The 23,780-nt window shown below is 41.0% G+C and overlaps 1 protein-coding gene across 4 annotated transcripts in view; it reads left to right on the top strand.

Moving 5' to 3' along the window:
• Window positions 1–2,143: 2,143 nt before the first annotated feature.
• sema3c (sema domain, immunoglobulin domain (Ig), short basic domain, secreted, (semaphorin) 3C) overlaps window positions 2,144–23,780 on the top strand; it is a 45,511-nt gene continuing 23,874 nt past the window's right edge. Inside the window, exons 1-4 of one of the 4 annotated variants that reach the window (XM_005923549.3) lie at window positions 2,144–2,330; window positions 6,421–6,593; window positions 22,464–22,624; window positions 23,284–23,346. In XM_005923549.3, the coding sequence (XP_005923611.1) occupies window positions 6,458–6,593; window positions 22,464–22,624; window positions 23,284–23,346 (360 nt within the window). In that variant the 5' untranslated portion in view covers window positions 2,144–2,330; window positions 6,421–6,457. Of the gene's footprint in view, window positions 2,331–2,384; window positions 3,734–6,417; window positions 6,594–22,463; window positions 22,625–23,283; window positions 23,347–23,780 lie in introns of those variants that run through there. The other 3 variants (XM_005923548.3, XM_042220483.1, XM_042220482.1) reach the window with 3 other exon arrangements.

Here is a 23,780-nt window from a genome sequence, read left to right as displayed (position 1 = left end):
TTCATCAGAGAACTGGCTCACACACCACCTTTTATTTTCTGTCTTTCCTGTGCTCTGATTTTTAGCAATCTGCTCAAATATTTCCATGAAACCCCTGCGCTAAAGTGGAAAATCCTTAACATCTTGCCTCATATACCTGCACTGAAGTGACATGTGACACCCAGCTAAGGGGGAAGAAAAAAAAAACACCTTTTCACATGAATTTCACTGTAGCGCTCGGGTTTAGGGCCAAGTCTTCCTGACGCCTTCAGTTGAAGCTGCAAAATCTGTACTGGAATAAATAATTACGTTGAAGCAGGTTTGGCAGGGTTTACTTACACAATATAGCTTTATAAGCTTCCCATGCTGGCCAAGCTTTCCTCACTGAGCTCATTTAAAGTAACTGTGTGTTAACAGTGATTTTTTTTCAATTTATCAGAATCGCTACACATTCAAGTTCAGGTTCAGGTTACTTTATTTGCACCCGCTGGTACATCTGGTCTGCAGTAAAATGAGTCATCCATCCTGACGTGCACTTTTTCAACACAAACACAGACAACAGACAAGCATACGCAACATAATGAGGAATAAAAATTAATAAATAATAATGGAGAATCTGGAACAAAGCTGTTTTTAAACCTTGTTGTTCTGAACTTTGGGACTGAAAGGCTGGAAACTGGAGCTCAGTGTGAAAGTGCGAGTGATCAAATATAATAGAGCCAGCCTACTGCTGTGACTGTCTGGTGCTCGGGGACGCTGGGCTCAGCTGTGGCCTCTTTTAACCATTTAACAAGTTGATTTAATCTGCTTTTGTTCTTTTCAGATATGTATCCAAACCATGGAACCAAGAAAGAGAATAAAACAGACTCAAAATAAAATTATCAATGTGGATTTTGGAAAGTTTCCTCAAACTCAACAGACATTGGTGCCTTTTTTTATGCACAGCTGCACCGTTTGTTCAGTTCCGTTTGGAGTTAAGAGATTTCTAAATGTGAGAACATTCCCCTAACATCTTTCCATTAATGATTTAATCTTGTGTATGAGTATATTTTCTAAGAATCAGTGATCATATCTCTTGTCATATATGTTTAACTGAAGATCGTGATATTTAACACAGTAATCAATGACAGGCCGTGGCTGGTCTCATTATCCTGGAGCTGGACTAACAATAACAAGAGTCATCTGCACACTTTAGAGTGGTTCTGTTTTCATGCCTGTTGTGAATCATATTTGTGTACCGGATAAATAACATGGGTAAGAGAAAAATATAACTTTTATACTGCTCTTTGTCTTTTTAAAGACTTTGATGGAAAAAAACAAAGTAATGTTCTTTCTTTTTCATCCAAGATAGTCAGTTTGCTCAGAGGGTGGCAATGCTCTTCTGAAGCATGGTACTTATATTGGCTTATAGGTGTTCCCCTGATGTCCAGATTAGATGAAAACCCCTTAAATTTAGTAAAAACAAAGTGAAATCTTTATTGATGTTGAGATCTTTCTAAAAATCCCACAGTTTCTTTCGTTCATGGTCATAATTTTGTTCATGATCTGCAAACTCAATATGTTCCCATCACTTTCAGGCAAGTGCTAAAAGAGATCATCAATACTATTGCTATACTTATTGGGCAATGTGGGTCATATTTAACATAACAGCTGACTACACAGACATCATCTGACTTTAGTGATGTCATGCATAGTGGTGAGCATGACTGTAGTTCATATTTGAACCATCTTCAGAGAGAAAATCCCTCTTATCTGACGATTATTTGATTTGCAAAGTTTCAAGTACCCAGTAATTAAAATAGTTTGTTTCCCAGTGGAAAACAAAAAAGGCCCATAAAAGTGGAAATGAGCAGAAAACATCTGATTTCATTGGTATCACTGGAGGCAATCTAACTAGTGGATCACCCACAGATTAAAAGCAATGCAATCTGTTTGTGATGTGAGTGTGCCTGACCTTTTCGGGCTTCACCCTCTTACTGTGGTGAGGTAAACGTCCTCTGCCTCTCTGATGTTTTAAGCTGCGCATGTGATCTGTTTGCTGTCTAGTTAACGGAGAGAGGGAGGACGATCGTGGAAAGGAGGGGTGGGGAGGAGGAAGAGGAGGAGGAGGAGGGGGGACTTCAGTGAAGAGTGTGTAATAGGACACCCGCTCTCTCTGTCTTTTCGTTCTCCTCCCTCTCTCCTCTCCTCTCCTCTCTCCTGTGCTCTCTCAGTCAAGTCTGCTCTCTGAGCACTTAGATGGAATAGCAGCATTTTTCTTCTTTGGTGTTATTACAGGATACTAGAAACAGGCGAGAAATACGATCCTGCCTTCCGAAACTTGGACCAGCATCGGAGGAAGCTCCTGAGAGGTGAGTCACTGGCAAAGGTCTGATGTGTTCCTTTTTCTAAAGGTAGAAGGTTTACCTGCCTGTACTGCCTGTACCACACTGTACTTTTTATGCAGTGGAGTGGATCTCGCAGTGGATGCAGAGAGGAGTTGGTAGGCAGCAGGCTAACAGGTGCAGAGTCCCACCAGTGAGAATTAGTTTAAAAAAAAGCTGCAAGTAAACTCAATCTGACTGTGGAAGAGTCTGCCAGATGACTTGGTGCTTCTCTGAGATCATGTGTGGTATTACATCAGACTTCTGTGTCATGCTTTATTTTCCACTCATGTGCTTGGTGAACAATTCCTTTTAAATACACTGTGGCTGGTTATTACGCTGCAGTCAGTAAAATGGAAAACATGACTTTATGAACATTTTTTAGTTCCTCGTTCATCTAAAAAGGCTTAAATCTTTGGTTTAAGTCTCCACCAGCATCTGTCTATAACTATATAGATTCTTTATTTAGAGCTTTAAAAAAAAGTTGTGGTCAGTCACAGGGTTTGAAATCAGAAGATTAATCTTAGTCAATGTGCTTGTGTGAAGTTTAAGAGTTGAAATATACACTTTTAGCTGTGCCTGCTGGTCATGTGTGCAGGGGAATGTGTGGCTGTAATAGAGCTGCTGACAACCGAATGACAGGGTGTGGTATGAACGCACACCGTCCTGCTAGGACAAAACTTGTTTATCATTGTGATTTAAATTTTTCCTGTATTGATCAAAATGCCAAATTGATTCCAACCGGGAGGACTCGTCCCCACTCGTCTCACAGGTGATTTGGGTTCATGTGTTTAAAGCATTAATAGGAGCAGATGGGAGCGATAATCCATGCAGTTTTCCACTTTCATCAATATTAGTTTTTGAGCCTCCAAAATGGCAAGATGGAAAATTCATTAGGCTGCCAGCCAAGCAATGAGCACAATAAACACAATTATCGTTACACCTCACTGGAAATGTAACTATTCGCTCACTTCACTGACCTGCTTTGTGAGAAGACATTTAATTGGTGTTACAGAGATTTCCTGGCACACTGACGCCCTGGAATTTCTCGTCCGAAGAGCTCAGAGAAATTAATTGCAGAATTTATTATTTTTGTTCATGGCAACAAATAGGAAAACATCCTTTACTGTGAAACCCTTTCATCGAGGGGAGCGTTACAGTGCTCCACGAGTGTGAGGGAGAGTGAGCTCATTCATGTATTTAGTGTGGCATAGCAAAGTGTCGGAACACAACCTCTTGGGGATATCACAGTATGCACATGAGACTCCCTTGAGGATGAGTTTAGCAGCTGTGAGACCAACATTTCTATACCAGAGCCTCTCCGTGGGGAGATCACCAACTCTCTGAAGGGAGCAGGGAGTGGTAGGTGTGGAAGCTTGGCAGCTCAAAAGGTCAGTCCACCTAAAAATATGGGGAAATGTAGTTCTCACTTAAAAAATTAGGGTTGTCTCTAAATTTTATTTTCAAGGATCTTGCTTTCTAAAATATCAACTGTAGTATGCTTTTTTTATGAAAGATGGCACATGGACAAGGTATGGTACAAAATATTTTTGCACCATTTTTGCACCATCTGTATACTTACAAACATTCAAGTCATACCTAAAGGAAAACTTACCTAAAGCTGGAACGCTGTGAAAAATATTCAAGTTTGATATTTAACCTGATGAAGTCTAGAAGCTATAAATGAAAAAGACAGCATGCTGCAAAGTCTTGAGTCTTTAGACTTAAGTAATTTTACCAATGTTCTGCTTTTAGCACAAACTAACTGTTTCATTTTATACTCGATATTCTAAGACTTGGAGGATTTGCAAAAACTGCTGTAATTGTATTATGACGAAGGTGGAAATCTCACTGTGCAATATTCCAGAATTGCAGCACATCGGACTTTATGTACAAACTGACCAGTTTTTTCAGGGACCAGATCTTTTGGGGACGGAAGCCAGAGCAGGGCAAGTTGTGTGAATGCCTGAGCTTGAAGGGGAGGGTGTGCGTGCATGTGTGAGGCTGTGTGGATGATGCAGCAGGAGAAGGGCTGCAGTTACAGCAGCTGGGGCCGTCTGGTAATGCCCCGTGCTGGTTTATTTCTCTCAAGTGCAGCCAAAGACATCTCATCCCCCAGCAGTCCTCCATATGTTATCCTTATGCACCTGAACACCAGAATTCCACTTAAGCTGTATATCAGTCATGCTGCACTCCACCTCACACGCATATTTTAACCTATTTGTACACCACACCCCCAAACTGAAATTTTCATAGCGAACTTGCAGCTTTCTTATCTCTTGGCCATCAATTTTTTATTGCACATCCATAAGGCATGACATCAGAGATTTAGTCTGGGAAATTTTTATTTTGTTTTTGCATGTGAAAGGGTCATTTTTGTTTTATGTCTAGTGCGATGTGGTTTTGCACAGCACAGGTGGTGGAGCGGCCAAATGAGTGGTTAAAAACAGCCCGGCTGTTCTCCAGCAATGGAGTGTTTCATTGCAGGAGTTAGCGCCCCACAGGCAGTACAGTACCTGCCTCTATCAATAATTGAGCTGCTCTTGTCCCGTTATGGAAAAGGAATGAGAAGAGGCTGTGGCGAGAGTTTCTCCAGCAGCTCTTTTGTGCAGATTTCACTCATCCATATTTAAGAGCCGTACATTTGCGAGGATAAAGCAATGATGGGATTTAACTGACATGTTGTTGTTTTTTATCTCTTTCTTCACTCAGTGTTGTTTGTTCAGTGCTTCTCTCTGTAACTCAGCATTTCTAGATCAGTGAAACTGATGCATTAGCTGTTGAAACTAGCAGTGTGCTGTATTCTGTAGGGTGTTGTCATCATTTAAAAAAAAAAAATCACATTTCAAATCTTGATCCCACTGGATGGTACCAATTAACCAGTCTTCATATGTCATATATAGTCACTGTAATTGGACTGCATTAAGCTGAAAATTAAGAGCCATTAAATTGACTAAATTCAATTTAATGGCTTCACTGGTTGTCACAAAGTTCGATGCTGCACTGCTATGTTACCTATACGTCAAATCAGTTCCATTTTGAAATTTACTGCTTGAAATAAGCCATCAACTAACTCTCTGTTGTGCATAAACCCATAATGCATACCGAATCTCAGATAGATAAAGCTATAAATCATTTCAAGGCCTCAGCTACTTGTATGTTTGCTGTTTAATGAGCCAAATGTTTCTGTCAAGAATTAATGAATGCCAAACCAGAGCTAAAACAAGACTATTAGATTTGTAATCTCTTGTAAACCTCCAGCAACATTTTGGTAACATTGCTAAACTCCCATTCACCAAAATCATACAAATAATCATGCAACACATTCATAGGTGCTTTCTAACCTTCACAAACACACTTGTACTCCAATTAATGCATCAGGGGCAACTTAAGGTTCAGTATCTTGTCCAAGAATACTTCAGCACACCGACTGGAGGAATCAGTGATCAAGCCACTGACCAACTAGCTTTACCACTGGAGCAACAGTCATCCACAGCTACTGTATTGATGAACATGTCCACCAGTGGTTTCAGTCAATTTCTTAAGTAGTACTAACTTTCTAGTAACCTTCTAGCAACAATTTTTCCATGTGTTGCAAAAAAGCCAAATGATTTATATTTTCTATGGATAGCTATTAAGAATTTTCCTGGTCCTTGCATGGTGGTTTCCACTTCCACAAAGTTTGCCGAAAGTGCATATAGTTTTGTAAATCTTTATTGCATATGACCTTGTGGATAACTTGCTAACCTTTAACTTGCTACATCAAAGGTTAATTGCAATGTTCTTCAGAAGCCTCCCCCCAGTTACCACAATGAAAAGTGTTTTATTCCTAATGATTATATGTGAATATGCACTATGATTGACCTGGTAAATCCTACTTAAAATAGTATGTAAAGAAAATGCTAACTCTATATTGAACCAGGACATCATTTGAGACATATCTTAGGTATTTTTGTGGTACATAAGCCATTTTTGTTACAATACCTGTGGTGGCACATGAATGCCGTTAACTTGAAGAAGTATGAGGAAACATGTTCTCAGAATTCACTATTTTCTCTCCAAAACCTCTCTCCAGCAGCAGTGGTGACTGGCTTTGGTTCCTGAGTGGTGCAGTTATGGGCAGGCCGGAGGGGTTGGCCAGGCCACCTCTGGTGTCAGCCATGGCGTTTTCCCTCCTGGCTCTCTCTTTCCTCTGCACCGGGGTCTCCAGCCTCCCGCAGCCTCTGCCAAGAGTCTTCCTTTCCTTTGAAGGTAAGAAAAAAAATACTCATCAACTTAATTGTAATGATTATCTTCTGATGTAATGAAGTTAAACTGATGCTAAGTCTGTACATTGTAACAGAGTGGAATAGGACTCACCTGGGATCTTTAGCTAGAGGATTTATTTAGTTGTTTATTCTTGTTTGATGGATCAGAGTTTGAAACCTTTTCTTCTATATAATCCAATATGCCCCAGGCCTTAAATTTCCATCTGTGGACAGTCCTTGTCTATCCATTGTCTTCCTGTGTGTCTACCAAAGGGAGGAGGTGGCACCGCCTGTCAGAGCTACCCTGTATCTGTTCCTAGTTAAACTTTAATCATACCACTCTGTGCTGTGGGCATGTGGGCATTGTTGCTGCCTCTGGTTTTGATTCTCCTGTTTTATTCATTTATTTCTCTGGACACAGATTATTTTGGGGATTCTTGAATTCTCTTTTGGTTGGATGGGGAGGTTTGATTTTTGTGCATGTGTCTGTCTGCATGTTTGCGTGTATCCATGGAAGGGATAGTGGATCACTCATACCCCTGAGCTAGTGGTGCCGTAACCTTTTTGCAATAGAGGGATAGTGTGCAGGAGCCGAAGGATACGTTTGATCACCTTTCAGTACCTCTCGATGTGGATTAGGCAGCACAGAGCAGCTGAGGCTGTCCATCAGCAAGGTTTCTGCACTCAGATAGTGACTGCAGCCTCGCAGTGTAAGTCTAAAGCAGGTGTAGTTTTATTTTGTTCCCTTTTTCTAGATTTTTCCCAGTTTTGGCCCAGAAACACACTCTTCAAAGTTTAATTTCCTCCTCTTTCAGTCTCATTTCTTCTTCTCTATTTCTTTCCCTTTTATGGTTTCATGTTTTTTCCTTTTGCTTATTGCTTCATTCCAAATAAATGAACCAGTCTGTGGTCCAGATCCAGACTGTCTCTGCTCTGCAACCTCTGAGTTGTTAAATGTGACTGCCATCTTTAAGAAAAAAAAGCCCAAACTAATGACAGCAAAAAAGCTGACATCGCTATCGTTCGTATCTTTGGTCACATTATTTATTCAACTCTTTTCTCGTTATTGTTTCCAAACAGCCACCTGAAAAGGTCTTAGGTGGCCATGCTGAAAATCAGTCTGCCTTGAATGACTGAGTCTCTTTCTACGTGTGGATTAGATTAGATTTGTTTTGCTTAGTGAAAGAGTTTTTCACTACAGGGAGGACCATAAATGGAGAGTTTCAAGCACGCTATCTGAAGCACATTAATTCCTAAACCAGCTCAGGACTTGATTTTTGATGAGTGCTTATCTGTATAATATTCACATGTGATGCAATTGGACACCTGTGTTCATGGCCTAATCGAGTCCTGAAGGGTCATTAAAGCTGGGCTCACATAGCATTTTTTTTTTTTTTTTACCATTTTTCTGTGGGTGCTCCTCTAATATGCTGCCATATTTTGTCTGTAACAGCTTCCAAGCTATGTTTTCCCCTGCTATAACTGCCTTATATCCTTGTGTTACCTAGTTCCAAGCAAAAAAACTCTTTTTGCTTTTGCCATCCTTGCTCTGTAGTATTTTCTATTAGCAAGCAACCATCTGTTTCCTGCTTACACTGGCACAAGTATGCCCTGTGTGTCATTTATGTTAGCGTAAATGAACCAGAGTAGATCAGTCGCAGTCTCCCAACAATATGTGAAAAGGCTGTGCTAAAAAGTGTCCAGTGTCCTACTTTTACCTTTAGTCTCTGTGTATCGCTGCTCTTTACAAATATGCCTGGAATTGGGGGACATTCTCTGCAGTACTCAAGTGCTTGAGCAGTTGTGACACTGACTTTACAAAGAGCAGCCCTGTCTGAGACAATGCACTTAATATAGGTTCACTGGGAGTGCAGAGGACCAAGGTGTTTGCCAGTAATACATTAAAAATAGGATTTTGATCCAAAGAATAACAACATGGAAGGTTTTGGTCAAAAGCAGTCATGTAAGAGTATCAGTAAGAGTAAGTCAAGTAACAGTAACACCAAGTCAAAAGTAAACAGCTGTGTTTTTGACTCAGAAAGCATTTTGAACTCTTGGTTGCTGGAAGAAAGTTTGGCATGGCTGAACACCAGATGCAAGAAGGGTCTTACAGAGAGCAAGGTGGAGGCTCATTTTTTACAAAAACACGGGGGAGGAACAAGTCAGGCAGTATGTGCTAAGTCCAAAGCAGCCAGAAAGATAAATGAAGAGTCATGGAAGATGTATAGGAGACTGGTGTCCCAGCGGGGAGGACAGCACAGGTGGTTTGGCACCTGCTGGGTGTTTAAAAGGTCAGTCATTCAGTCTGGATTCTTCTGCTCCCAGATGTGAGGACCAGTTAATTACTGTGAGCTGGAGTAAACTAAACAAAAAAAATAAACCAGTGGCTAAACTGCACATAGATCATTTCACAACACTTGAATATCCCTTTCCCTTTTCCTCCTCGTGTCACTGCTGAAATCCAATCCGGGGGTAAGGCAGGTTTGTGGGACTCCCGGTGTAGCCTCACGTCCTGCAGAGAAGTTGCTGTCTCCAACATTCCTCTCTCCCGCTCTCCTTTTGCTCTTGCACTCTTCAAGCGAATGCAGCCAGACCGCAATTAAAAACGCATAATAAACAGTGAAAAATGCAGCTAACCCAAATAATAAACTCTCAAGTGGTGCTTTTCTATTCCGTGCCGCGGATAATAAACAGAGGCCTTCTTTGCTTATAGCAAAACTATTTAGGGATACCAAGTGTGATAAAAGATAATTGCTATACTCCCCTTCAATTGCTTTAAGTATCTATTGTTCTCTCAACATTTATTTTGGCCTGCTTTATGCTATGTTTGATGCATGTGCTGTTTCAGAATCAGGCTGAAATGCTGAGAGACTACAGATTTCGAGGAGAAACTTAATTGCTCTCAGACAAAGAAATCCTCCAACTTTCAGATCAATGTCTGCAGTGTTGTTACTATAGATTTGGTCTCATCGGAACAAAGTTAAAATTGATTTTCGTTTCCAATCCATGACATTAAGTTCTTAGACCTTTTCAATAAGCCAAGCCTCAGTGCCTTGAGGCCACAGCTGCAGTAATGCTTGATACTGAGAGGTAAAAGTGCCCTTTCAACAAGCCACAAAGTTAAATATGCACCTTCACCACATTAACCCTGGACAGTGAGAAGTGAAAACTGCGTAGTTTATATAAAGTGCTTTTCTACTCTACCAGAGCGCTCAAACAACCTATTCTCAACCTTTTTTCAATCAAGCACTTTTTTTATGCTTAAGTGCTTTCTGTCTAACATTCAGATACATTCATTAAAGAGCAATTTGGAATTGGAGTTAGTACCTTGTCCAAGGATATTAGGCACGAAGCCAGTGATCTACCTCCTGAGGTACTCCCACCCTATAATTAAAATCCATTCATTTACTAAAACTGAATGCTGAGCAAGATCAAACTTTAGCCATATCTTTAAGCTTTAATACATTTTTAATGCCCCATACATTAGTCAGGCAGGGATAGCTCAGTAGGTAGAGTGGTGGCCCCATGATCGGAAGGTCGGGGGTTCGACTCCACTGAACGGCTACCCTGAGGTACCCCTGAGCAAGGTACAGCCCCTACACACTGCTCCCCGGGCGCTGCACTGGCGGCTGCCCACTGCTTCACTGGGTGAATGGGTTAAATGCAGAGGAACTATTTCCCTATGGGGACTAACAAGCACACTTTACACTTTACACTTAAGTGAGCATCGTGATCATTCAGCAGCACAGACACCAGACATGGTTTTATGGAGGAAATTGCCTATAAAGCTACAGAGATGTTCTGTACCAGCCTAAAAACATGTTAATTTAAGCTGTAAATCTGGGCTCGTTAGCATGGATGTCTACTGGGAACGACACACTTTTGGAGTCAGCCTCAAGTGGCCGCAAGAGCAACTGTTTTTGTCCGCTTAATTTTTCAACCCCTGAGGCTGCTGCATGGTTGAGCCTACAAAATCAACATAGGTTTGCTGTGGGTATCTCACAAAATACTACTACTACACTAAAATACTCCTGTGATTCAAAACGTGGTTTAAATATTGGGTGGTGCACTGTAAATATGTTTCTGCATACTTGTGGGAGACATTATTATGCTGTATAAACTTTGAAACTGTAAGATGTGTTATTTAAAATAAGCTACTTTTCAGTAATGTGCCGCTTACTTGTTCTGCTACTGTATCAGAGGTTGGCCTAACTGGTGCCAAATGTCTTTCCGGCTCATTTATCTCCCTGGTAGGCAGATGGGGCAGCGGTCTGTGTTTACGATCGGGATCATTTACCCTCATCAACAGTCTCCCGCTGTTCTGGAAAACTTCCATATTCAATACAGTATTAACTTACAAGTCTATACGTTTGGAATGTCAAGCCATGAAGCAATGTTTATTTGAAAGTGAATGGGCCATATGCTTTTGTGTTAAATGTAGATTTTGGTGCACACATGTTTGAGAGCCTGGCTGAGACAAAGGGGAGATTGATTAAAATGATGTCTGCAGTTAAATCGCACTGGTATGAGCCACACGTGCCACGGCCTGAACCAGAACCAGGCACAGAGATCAGGAAGCAGGCGTCGACGTGCGGATACGCTCCCTTTCATGAGTCATTTCTGCATCCCCTCACCCCCCATTTGTTCATACAGATATAGTGCTGTTCATGCTGTCTGTTGAGGATGTTTACATGGTGTGAGTGAGCATGTGCATGTCAGTAAACCTAACAGAGTGAGTGAGTGTGTGCTAATGTTAAGTGCCTGATTGTGCATTCTTTGACTTGATTGCATTTAAGTAGCAAACTTTTCAATGAGTCATTGTTAAAGCTATGTGCTTTTCCAGCTTTCTGAACCGCATGCAGCTATGAGACACAGTCTCCAAGCTTTTTAGCTATACCTCAAAACCAAGGCTTTTTCTTGCTTGTCCCAGATGATATTACTGTACATTAACCTCTCATGTGATGTTTTAAATATGAACTTTTTTCGCCTGAGATTTAACCACTCTTGATAAACCTTTTATAAGATTTTTACCTGTTAAGTGAGTACCATGATCATTTAGCAGCACAGACACCAGACACGGACTGAATAATGGCGTGCATTTTCTCTTGGGGTCAACAAAAGATCAACGGGTCAAAGGGCAAAGCTGACAAGTAGACAGAAGCAGAACAGGATGTATTTGACTGCGACATCGCGCCAACATGCCTCCGCTTTCCTGCCTCTGCTTCACATTTCACCTGCACGTTAGCGTCTTCATTTTTTGAGGAGTAAACATAATGAAGAAAAATCAGTGATGCTCTGTTGTTGCGAGGAATTCATGACAGGCCAAAGCATGAGCCTGTCAGCACACAGAGAGGTACGGTACAAATAGCTATAGGTCAGTGGTCCACATATGAATACCAGCATATGTGTGGCATATTTCTTAAGGGTGTATGTATGCATTCTCACACAAACCCACACGCGTGTCATTAGATCTCTATGAAATTGCCTGAGTGACATTTTCTTCAGGGGTATTCGGGAATGTGGTGAGCTCCAGCTTGAGGCTGACAGCCCGTGAGATGTTTGACAGCTCCTCTGTCAGCTGGCCTTTCTCTGCCTTCCTCCGCCTGTTTTTAGCCGTTTCCAAGCCTGCCCTTGCACACCCTGTTGAATGTTTTATTATTGCCCCTCTGGAACATGTTGAAAGGTAATCAATGGCCATCAATACGAACAAAGACAGAGTCTCTTTAGGGAGAGCCAAGGTCTATGAAAAATTCTTTAGTCAAAGATTGGCATTAACACAAAGCAGTAATCCGATTTTATGAAAGAATTATGCTTGTTTGCTTCCATCACTTGTTCTGGTATGTAGTATAGTGTAAGCTCGCCTTATTGAATTGGACAATGGCTACATTCATATGCTGAAATAAGGTTTAAGATGCATTATTTTTACTTTACTGGAAACCCCTAAACAGTCATTTTTTTTAAGTCAGCACAACAGAACCAACCCAGTTGCTTCAATCCCTCAATGATTTCTTCTGATAAGTGTTTATGCATCAAAACAAATCATTTAGTACTCATCCGGTTCTAAAATTATTTAAATGCACACAAATTTAAATGAGCAACAGCACAGGACATATTGCCGCATGTCATTATATATTTCACAAAAATTAAGCCAACATACAGAAGCAGGGTTTGCGAGCATTTGTTTATGCACATCTTTCTTAACATCCTGCCACAGCATTTCAATCAGACTGAGTTCTGGACTGACTGGGCCATTGCTACACAATTTTCTTTTTTGGCCATTCTGTTGTATATTGGAGATTATGTATCAGAATTTCAGGAGCAGGACCACGCCTCCAAACACGGTCCTTCCGGCTGGAGCCATCGCCCGGGAGCCATCGCCCGGGAGCCATCGCCCGGGAGCCATCGCCCGGGAGCCATCGCCAGTCCCCTTCGAGGCCTTCCCCAAACCGCACCTCAATTCATGTCAACCTACTAAAACGCTGTCAAACCTAAAATGAGGACGTGGTCCCAGCTAGTGAATTTGCTGTTGTGCTTAGGTTCAATGTCCTGTTGCATGACCTGGTTTTGACTCAGTTTTAGCTGTTGGACTTATCACCTCACATTTGGCTCTAGAATACTTTGGTATTCTAACAAGCCCAAATAATTACTCCTTCACCACCGTACTTGATGGCTGGTCTGAGATGTTTGCTGCTGATCCTGTGTTTACTTTTTGCCTTATGTGATTCTGTCTATTCTTGCCAAATATCTCCTTTTTGGACTCATCTGTTAAAGTACGTTGTTCCAGAAATCTTGTGGTTTGTTCAGATACAGCTTTGCAAACCTAAGATGTGCTGCTATGTTATTTTTAGACAGAAGATGCTTTCACTTGGCAACCGTTCCAAAAAGATCATCATTGTTCAGTCATCTTCTAATTGTACTTTCATGAACGTTAACTTTTAACATACTAACTGTTGAGTCTGAGATGTAGCTCTAGGGTTTCTTGCAGTTTCTCTGAGCATTATACAAACTCAGGTTAGGATGACCTCAGTGGGACTTCCTCTTCTCGGAAGACTGTAAACCATTTTGAATGTTTTCTACTTGTGAAGAATGATTGGCTGCAAACTGCTTAGAGATGGACTAGTAAACTTTTCTACCTGGACAGGCATAAGCAATTGCTTCTGCGGATCTTCTTCTTCCTTGGTTGTATTTAAATTATTTTAGAACTTGCTAAGGACCAGATGACTTTTTATGCCCTGGTGTATAATATAATTTCAATCTTGAATGTGCCTGAAGATGGTTTTCCTATATGCCTTGTAAAAACAACAGCTCTAAAAATCCTCTGACCCATATCTCCTGCAGGCCTCCCCTCCCTCTGAGACTCTCTACAAGATCCTTCCTGACAGTAAAAGCACAGAGATTTACTGTCCACTAGAAGTAACTAGGGACTCCTGATGTGGGCAGGTGAGAGGTCACAGGCTAAAAGTCATGGCGACTGCATGAGTTGATTCTGTGTCAAGGATCGACTGTTGGTGACATCTGAGGACGCTGCATAAATGCTAATTGAGGCACTGGGATTGCAAGCTAGCTGGCTTGCAGGGCGGATGATGGACAGTTTATCAGCTCAAGTTTCATCTCTTCGAAATACTAGCTGTCACCTTAACAGGTCAACCACGCACCAGCAGTTGACATCACTCTACACAAACACACGCAGAAAGCCAAGGGAGAAAAATACGCTGCGATCTCGCATGTCATGTTTAGATATGGTGTCTGCTTTTAGACGCCAGCGTGAGAGAAGGCATATATTTCAACTCACGCACTCTGTTCAGCCATGTGATTCACATTAAAAATGTCTGGATGTAGATAATTGATGACAGACAACAATCAGGAAATTAATGACACACAGCAGATATAATTCCAACAGGGCTTTTGTCCATGACCAGCAGTTGCAGTACAGTAAGGCTGAGAGTGCTGTTCACATGCTGAGTGCAGCTTTCCTGGGAATTTGGAGTATGTCAGTTACACAGACAATCGGACGACTCTGTCAGCCAGCACAAGATGTCCTGGGTGGTCTTCTTGTACTAGATCGACACTTTAACTTCCCTTCTGCCATATGTATATGCCACCAGCCATTACTGTATATCAGCGGGTAAATCCCCAAGGAAAATGGATGGCTGAATGTTCCAGCACCAGCCATTTTTTATTTCTAAACAGGCTTGGCAGTTGCCGGGATAAAGTCTTTTGCAGACCCAGTATGTGTGAGTTGGTCAGCACAGTGTTAGGTGAGTGCAGCCATCCAGAAGTGAGCCCAAGAGCTCTTTGCATTGTTCCGACTAAGAGCAATGGCATTTGGCACCAGGTTTGAAGTCAGGCCTCTATGATGAAACCCACTCCTTCTTCTTTTGAGGAGAGATGAATGAAAAGTGGGCGGTATAAGCCCCTGCTTCAATATTTATCAAGATGAGTGATTGGGGTCCTCCCACCAGCTACCCCTGACAACCACAGAACGGGTTCTGCTTTAACTAAATGGAAAGCAAGCCTCATTAGCATGGAGTTAATATATTCATACTGGCCTTTCAGGTAAAAAGCCAATTGATGAGGGCTGATTTGCATAAGAGAAACTAAGGTTGGTTTGTAATTGGCCCACCGTTCAACCCGTTCAACCTTGAAGTGTGTTTAATTAGGTGGATGGATGTTTTGGCTCATGTTCAGACATTAGCATTAATCAAAAAATCCAACTCTCTAAACACCTAGTCAGTTTGATTAAAGCTGATCTACAAAGACTAAGCTAACATCCTGACAGAATAATCCGATATTGTTCTCCCATGCTGATTTTACCACCTTGTCGTGTGGACATAAAAGTACCTGCCGATGGATTTTTACGACGTAACTCCCTTATCTGATGACTCAAACAAGTTACAGCCTTCCTTTCAAAATGAATTGTGACACCACGCTGTTTCTATTTCCTATCAAACTGGGTGAAGATCCCTAAGGCTGCATGAAGCGACACCAGCTGAGTGAGTTGGCACCAGCTCCTAAAATCTGAAACCAGGCGGTCCAACATTACAAATGCCTCTCTCATAAACATCTCACATATTTTCCAGCCACTGTGAAGTTCTAATTTTTATGATGCCACATTACAACAGACCACTTCTTGTATTATTATCCGCAACCAGAACCATGGAAGCATTGTTTTCTTCTGGAGTCACTGCTTTAAAACTCGCATATCTGATATCTCACGCACTTTTGGAAGGCAATTGTATCGGAAAGTCTTGTGGATTTAAAACCTGAGAGAAGATTCATGGTGGCTGTTACATTTCCTCTCCTGGATATGTAATGACAACAGAAGAAAAAAAATGAATTGTGCAGCACAACTTCCTCTTCTGGGTTTTGATTGCTGCCATACAACCAACAGGGACACAATGGCAGGTCACTTCATTTTACACACACTTTCTTTCTATTTCTTCTACGTTTTTCACCAGTCACAGAAAAAGGGATGTTCATTTCGTTACCCTGTGGGATACCTCTCTGGGTTATTGCACTGGACCATGTGCCCATGAACAATCAATTCTCTCACAGCTTAGAAGAGGCTGAATTAACTGCCACACTGATCACAGCTTGTAGTTGTTTCAGATATCCTTCAAAAAAAAGGGGGGGAAAAAGTCTTCTGGCAAGAAACAAAGTTCTCCATTTTTTTTTTGAACCTCCAAAAATATGAGCCATATTCTTTATGGAGTTTCAAAATAAAATGGAGACCTTTGTTTTAGTCCACTAACTCTCTAAAGGTGATGCAAAATCAAATTCTCTTTTAAACAGATAAAGTTAAGCAGTAAAATTAAGTTAATGTAGGTTTTTTTCTTTTAATTGTAATGCATTAAACCTCATCTGTCAATACATGAAGAGTATTTTCTGCTTATATGATGAGCAGGAAGTAATCTGTTGTTTAATATTGGAGGACTTCTGGGGTTTCTCAACTGAACAAAAGCCTTTTGTTGGGTCTTCTTCTGCTAGGCCACTTCATGAAAAAAAGAGATGTCTCAGAGATAGTCTCAGCTTTCCCGGTACTAGTTTTCCTTTTCCGCTAACCCCACTGTCCATCCGACCGATCAGGATGGATTCTATTAAAATTGGTCTTCCATCTAAGCCATAGGGCACTATGGGTCAAAGCTCAAAGTCAAAGCCAGGAAACAGGGGGCTGGTGTTACATCCATGGGGAAGTGCATAACCCACCTGCCTACATACATAATAGAAAACCCACCAGCTGTCAGTATTTCCAGACCCAGTTCCTCTGTCTTTGTTTGCTGGTGTCATCATTGCAGATTAAGAGGAAAAGAACAAAAACAAGAACAAAAAAAAGATAAAGCCATTTCATCATCCCCATTAATTCAGCTTTTTTTAATTTCTTATCATTAAAAGCGTGGTTCACACCCTTAGCCCTTTTTAAGAAATATTTAAAAATGCAGCTCCCCAATCCTTCCAATGTATTCTGTCTTTAGTGCATAAACCAGTTAGAAAATGTAAACCTTGAACCTCCAACAAGTGTCTCGGTCATGCTTCAGTAACTGTGTAAACAACCAGTCTTGACACTCTTGCATCTCAGCATTTATGTGATCTCAACAACTAAGAACGCCCATAAAACCACAACAGAAGAACCACATGTGATCCAGGGGATTTCGTCATCTTGGACATAGAAAACAATGCAGTTGTCCTCCAACTTCTGTTTTCTGTTTTGATTAAAACAAGAAGAGTCGTGTTGTCAAAAAAAAGAACTTGATATAATGCCTCAGTGGACTGAAGGGGTCCTTGGGAGGTCTACAGATGCCTCGTACACAGGTTATGAGCTGGTGCTAATTCTGTAAACACTGGGTCCCAATGAATGTACTAAATGACTCTGGAAATCCTTGACTGTTCAGAGCAGCCCTCTCTCCCTGACAGAGCAGGTGCACCATCTGGCAATTTGAACTTTAAATGCTGGTCCACAACGCTGCAGCACTGCAGGCGTGACTCGTGTGTTTATATGAGATTGAAAGCAGAGCACAGAGAAGATACTGGATCCAAAGGTATGCAGGCTCCAGAGGGTTTCAGTTTGTCTCTAGCTGAATAGGCCGGATCCATGTGACACACCCCTGCTGCGTCCCATCTCAGCACCAGGCTTAACTGGTCCTCCACCTTCACGAGGGAACATGAAAGTCTCCCGTTTCCCCCCACTGACAAAACACTACAAAGTTCACCATAATATTAAACAGTTGTTTTACCGAGACCCCGCCCGTCCGAACAATTCGTTCTCTTTGTGGAATGTTCTGGAAAGGTTCTGTCAGAAAGAACAGGAGTTCTTCATCTTATTAGTGTCAGTGAGACTTGAGAGTGAAGCAGTGTCAAAAATTGGTCAAACCTGGTTTTCACAGGAGACATTAATAAATAATTTTCGATTAGATGGGGAAGGCACTCAAAAAATCAACTGGAAAATATGAGAACTAGATGAGGTCCGGTTAGGTTTTCAGTTAATTCGCCTTTATTTTACGAATAACCTTTGTTTCGATGTCAATCGTATCAAGATTTGTAACATTTCAAATTGTTAAGTTAAAGATATTCTCCAGATTTTCTCCAGAAAATATACACTATCAAATCTTTCAATGTAAACTCCGACTGTTCAGCAGTATTAGAATTTTTTAACTTCTGATTTTTTTTTTTAAAGAAAAAGTGTGGGATACAGTTAAATGTTCCCAAAAACCAAGTAAGCATAGACTAGTTTGTTATTGGTGGTTTTGTTAAATAAGACCATATTTGTACATGTTGGCTAACATTAGCTTACTTAAGCAAAAATGTGAATGCTGATATAAATGGTGGCATGGTGGTGCAGTAGTTAGAATTCTTGTTTTTATACCATGGAGGTTGTGGGTTTGAACCTCCTGGTGGGTTGTGGATTCTGTGTGTGTGTTTGCTGCCATGTTCTCTCTGTGCTTCCATGTAGTCCGGCTAGCTCCCACGGTCCAAAGACATGGTTAGGTTTATTGGTGAGTCTAAATTGGTAAATTGGTAGTCTAACACATTTGTTAGCATACCAGACATGCCACACATAAGAAATTTACCTTTTTTCCTGAATAAATCAACTTCTATAGCAGTTAAATCTTGTCTTTGTTAGTTATGGCTAGTTTAAATATAATAACCCTGGATTGTCCAAACTTCATATACTTGTCTTTCTTCTTCTCCTCGCCACCTCTTCTCTTTTGAAAGGCCACAACTAACATAACTGATCCTTTAGTTTCCACCCACTGAGGTTTAACTCAACCACTGAGATTATTCTTGCCTGGATAGGCTATAATGTCTGACTGTAAAACCTAAACCCCTACTTAGTCCCTCCATTGTGAAGAGCTGCATGTTTTAAATACAGCTGCCACTTTTATGCTCCACAAAACTAAGATCTTGAAGAATATTTAGGTCTTTCTAGAATATCATCCAAGAAACTATTTCAAGAGATTAATAAAATGTTGTTGTTTTGTTTTGTTTTTTAAATAATCTGGAACCCTGCCTGTTTTTAATTAGCTGTTAATTAGTCTTTCACCCTTGGTGGCTTGCACTGTGCCAGAGCAGAGCGTGTAACATCATTAGCCTTTTCAGCATTAGAAGAATATTACCTCCGCACAGAGCTCACTCTGTGATGCTATCTACGATGCTATCCTTATGGTTGCTTTGAAGCGTGATCCTAAAGGTTTTTCTTTCATTAAACACAAATCTTCTTGACAGGACACCTTCCCTCCTAATTTGGTTTCTCATAAGTCAGGTAAAAACACTGTCGTGTTCATGTGCCTGTTCTTCATTAGGCACCAGACGATGCTCTCACTCGGATGATACAATGTTTAAAAATACCCAGCTCTCCCACTTCAAGACATTAACCATGTAAGGCAATTTACCTAAACATAGTTGGAGTAGAGAGCGAAGAGTCGTGGGAAACTCGCCTGTGACTGAAGTGGTTAACTCGTCTTTATTTAAAGTTAAATACTCCAGGCTTTTTTACGTGGCCAACGCACCAAACAACAGCCTGGGATGAGAGCGAGGGGTGCCACAGAACAGCCACTCTCCTTTGAGATGAAAGGCTCCAGCCTCAAAAGCATATGTCACACAATAATGAAAATGTGACTTTAGCCGAAGGCAATGGAGCAAAGTATAGACAACCTGTTTGTTGATTAGAGGAGGGAATGCAAAGAGAGCTCAGAAAGGGTCAATAGAAGGAAGGAAATGGAGGGTGTAGATCTACAGTGCCCCCCACTCCCACCCCCATACCCCCTGCTCTCAGTGAAGATTGAAAAAGTGATAAATATGCATGAGTTTGGCTTCGACAGTGAAGGCCTTTGATGGTATGGTTGAGAATTCTTTATCTCTGGAGCAAATAGGCTGAAAATAACTGTGCGCATCTGAACAATGTTCACTTTTAATGAGTAGAAAAGAGTCCGTAGGAAGACTTTTCCATACTCTATGCATTTAAATATACCCGCATGCGGCATCTGCCTTGAACATGTGCACTGTGCTCACAGCTTTCCTTTAAGTGTGTTGATTAAAGTTAAGTGAAAAATCATAGATCTTTACTGATACATTATAGTGAGATTCATTTCAGTGGTCATTTGTTCTCCAGTCCTCGATGTTCAGACTAGGGGGGGGGAAGTGATTTCAAGTTTGCACCATTTTATGAGCCATAAAATCTAAAACTGTTTTAGAGGAGTGAAAGTGCCAAGTTGTGACCACAGAGTGTACATAAAAGATAGACATAGAGCTACCCTGGTTCTCTGTAGTACTAATGGCCTTCTCCATTTTAAGTGACAGTTGATGATCCAGCAAACTGGGATTGAACTTGTAAACAGTAGATTTACAGCGAAACCAAGCAAAGACTGCATACAAAAAATAGGAGCCAATATGGAAATGTCCAACAGGAGGCAATTCATTTAATTGCAAAAACATTCCTCTTGTACAATGATGATTCTACTCCTCATGGGATTTATGACCTCAATAAACACTTTCATGATGACTTCATTCATTCATTCTATTACTTTATTCAAGTTGTTTAATACAGCATCCAGCCAATTAGAGAAAGCCTTATTCTGGCTGGTGATTCACAAATCCCTAATATTTAAGCTTGCCATATCCTGGATTTGTCAATCAGATCCAGTGCTTGGTTATTATTATTGGTTTCAAAACCCAATGTGCCAGATTGCTAAACTATGGGTTTCAGAATCGGTGTACATAAACCTCAGGGGTAGGCAACTCCAGGCCTCAAGTGCCGGTGTCCTGCAGGTTTTAGATCTCACCCTGGGTCAACACACCTGAATCAAATGATAAGTTTATTACTAGGCCTCTGGAGAACTTCAAGACATGTTGAGGAGGTAATTTAGCCATTTAAATCAGCTGTGTTGGATCAAGGACATCTAAAACCTGCAGGACACCGGCACTCGAGGCCTGCAGTTGCCTACCCCTGACATAAACCAACAGGTGGCATTATGGTGGCTCTGTCTACTTTGTATATGTTGTCTGTGGTTGAGGAAGTTAAGGGATTTGTTTTTTTTATTCTGATATTATGTAAAGTGAAATCAGTGTAGTGACCTTTAAAAGGAGCTGCTACTCCAGATGTCAAAGGCTGTCTGTGGGGAAGGCAGCGTGTGAAAGCAGGGCTCAGGGGAAAAGGAATAAACTCTGAAAACAGCTTTAATGCTGTTAACATCATAAGGGTTAACTTGCAAGAGTACAAAAAGTTCAAAGCATCTGCAGAGCAGGAAATCTGGATCTAGCAGGAAATAAGGATCTCAGGAACAGAAGCTAAGAACCGAGGACATGGAATAACAACACTAGAAGGAACTTGTATGAAGCATCAGGAAGTGATGTAAAAGAAATAACTGTGGATAGAAAGCTAAATTCCAACAATGCAGAATCCTAATCAAACCAAAAATACATAAAAAAGAAGCCAAAAACTCAAAACCCAAAGCACGACAACTGTGGTTTCCCTGAGCTTAGCTTCAACCTCAGGCAGGACTGCTGAAGTAACGTCTTTATTTACACCCAACCACACGGACGTTTGACATTGCTCAACACTTTTAGAGCACATACAGTTCATAAAATTAACAAATGACTAATCCTTAGTAATGCACAGGCCTGGTGTTCCCTCAGCATGGTTGGTATGTGTGGCAGCCCAAGTCCTAGCAGCCCAGCATTCGACTGGATAGATTAGCACAGCACAACAACTCAGCTCATACTGGCCCTGCTCCTTAAACACTCCTTTCCCCAGCTCCCCCTTTGCAGCTGTACAAAACCGCACACTGCTCCCACCCTTTCAATGAATATGAACCTCTCCCCCTCTAAGTTAAATCAGTTGATATAGTCACAAAACAGCATTTGAGACTTCTAAATCCAAAGATCTGAGTGATTTCAGACGTTGGGTTTTGCTTCTTCGTCCTCAAGTCTGTTTGGGTCTCCACTGTAAACGTCTGGCATGTGATCTTATCTAGGCGTTACCTTGCGTGGACTTTGCTGCAGCCCTCTCTATATCAAGAATTGCCCCTACTGCACATGTTTCTAATACAAAGAAGAGAGATTATGAATGTTAATGTTAAGCAGTTTGATGCTTCTAGCAACCTTCTGTGCTACTTAGAAATGCATTTGAAGCAAATATTTTGCAGCAGCTGTGGTTATCTTTTATAAGGTGTGTTTAAGAAACTGATTCCAAATGTTAAAAAGTTTTCTTTTTGGATCCTTGAGGCGCCGGTGTGGACACAAGAGATCAGTGTGGGCTTGTATGTATCTGTCTCTCTCTGTGTTTAATTTAGTAGAATTGGGAAAAGCTTCTCGTATGACAGTGTTTAAACAAGCTTATTTGTATGTTATACTTAGTCAGCTTTCTCTGTGTGCCTTTTAGACCTGCAGGCCTCTGAGTCATTTGAACATTATAGTATATCAGACAAAGCCATGGACTACAGGCTGCTGCAGATGGATGAGGACCAGGACAGGATGTATGTGGGCTGCAAGGACCATGTTCTCTCCATGGACATCAACAACATCACCCATGGCACACTTAAGGTCAGCAGATGCTTATTGTTGCAGTTAAAGAGAAACGCTTTATGCCATTGCAGCGTTGGTATCATGGCGCGCTATTTTTTTTCTCACAGGCACAAAGAAGAAAACACGAATGTTATGTAAAAACACTGTGTAAGAGACAACACAACACCACTGCTGAGGATATTATTGTAATGTGTGTGTAAATTACCATGCATTTGCTATCCTCCGTACACTTTAAGGGTTTTTCAAAATAGCCATAAAAACGCTCATGCTCACTTATAACTAATTCCGCATGCAGCGAAGGAATCATCTTCTGTGTAATTGACAGGCATGAAGTGCATAAACAGATGGGAAAGCATTTAGGTTCCCCCAGAGAGTGCTGCACCGCATCCATTTTTGTCAAGTAAATTGCTTGATATATTCATTGAGAGCGACCTTTAAGCACCTCTCCCGGGTTTGAAAACACACATTTCCACAGATGATAGCTAGCTGTAATCACTGACACCGAGACTTGTGTGGAAACTAAAAATGTCCGAGCATTCATTGTACTCATTTTGCACAGTGTTTTTTTGCCCATGTACTTAGGATATAATGAAACCTCATGAGCATATTGATGTTATGCCTCTTTCAATCTGTTAGTCGCTAATTTAACTGATGTGCCTTTTTTTTCTAACCATCAGCTGTTTTGGCCTGCTTCAACAAGCAAAATAGAAGAATGCCAAATGGCAGGCAAGGACCCTACAGTAAGGAGAATAAACCTCTTTGATTTCTTGATTTATTTTAGACTCCCACTACTGTAATAACACATTACAGCATAGATTGCATGTTGTTCATTTACATGTTTTTAGCATTCAGCTAAATACAAACACTCTATATAAAAGATAGTTTTGGTCACCATAACATCACCCTGTGTTTTGAAGCTTTGAGTTTAGTGTTGTGCGTATCACCGTGTTGGGTTTTTTGGCACCAGCAGTGACCAAATTTTAACAACAATAATTTATCAGTTAGCAACATTAGTTTGGTTAGCAAGATGTAGCTATACAGGGAGTGCAGAATTATTAGGCAAGTTGTATTTTTGAGGAATAATGTTATTATTGAACAACAACCATGTTCTCAATGAACCCAAAAAACTCATTAATATCAAAGCTGAATGTTTTTGGAAGTAGTTTTTAGTTTG

This window comes from Haplochromis burtoni, unplaced genomic scaffold (assembly GCF_018398535.1).
Source record: "Haplochromis burtoni strain Fernald_Lab_line unplaced genomic scaffold, NCSU_Asbu1 Contig_49, whole genome shotgun sequence".
NCBI lineage: Eukaryota > Metazoa > Chordata > Actinopteri > Cichliformes > Cichlidae > Haplochromis > Haplochromis burtoni.
Note: the sequence above shows the minus strand (reverse complement) of the source record. Positions and strands in the feature narration are given on the sequence as shown.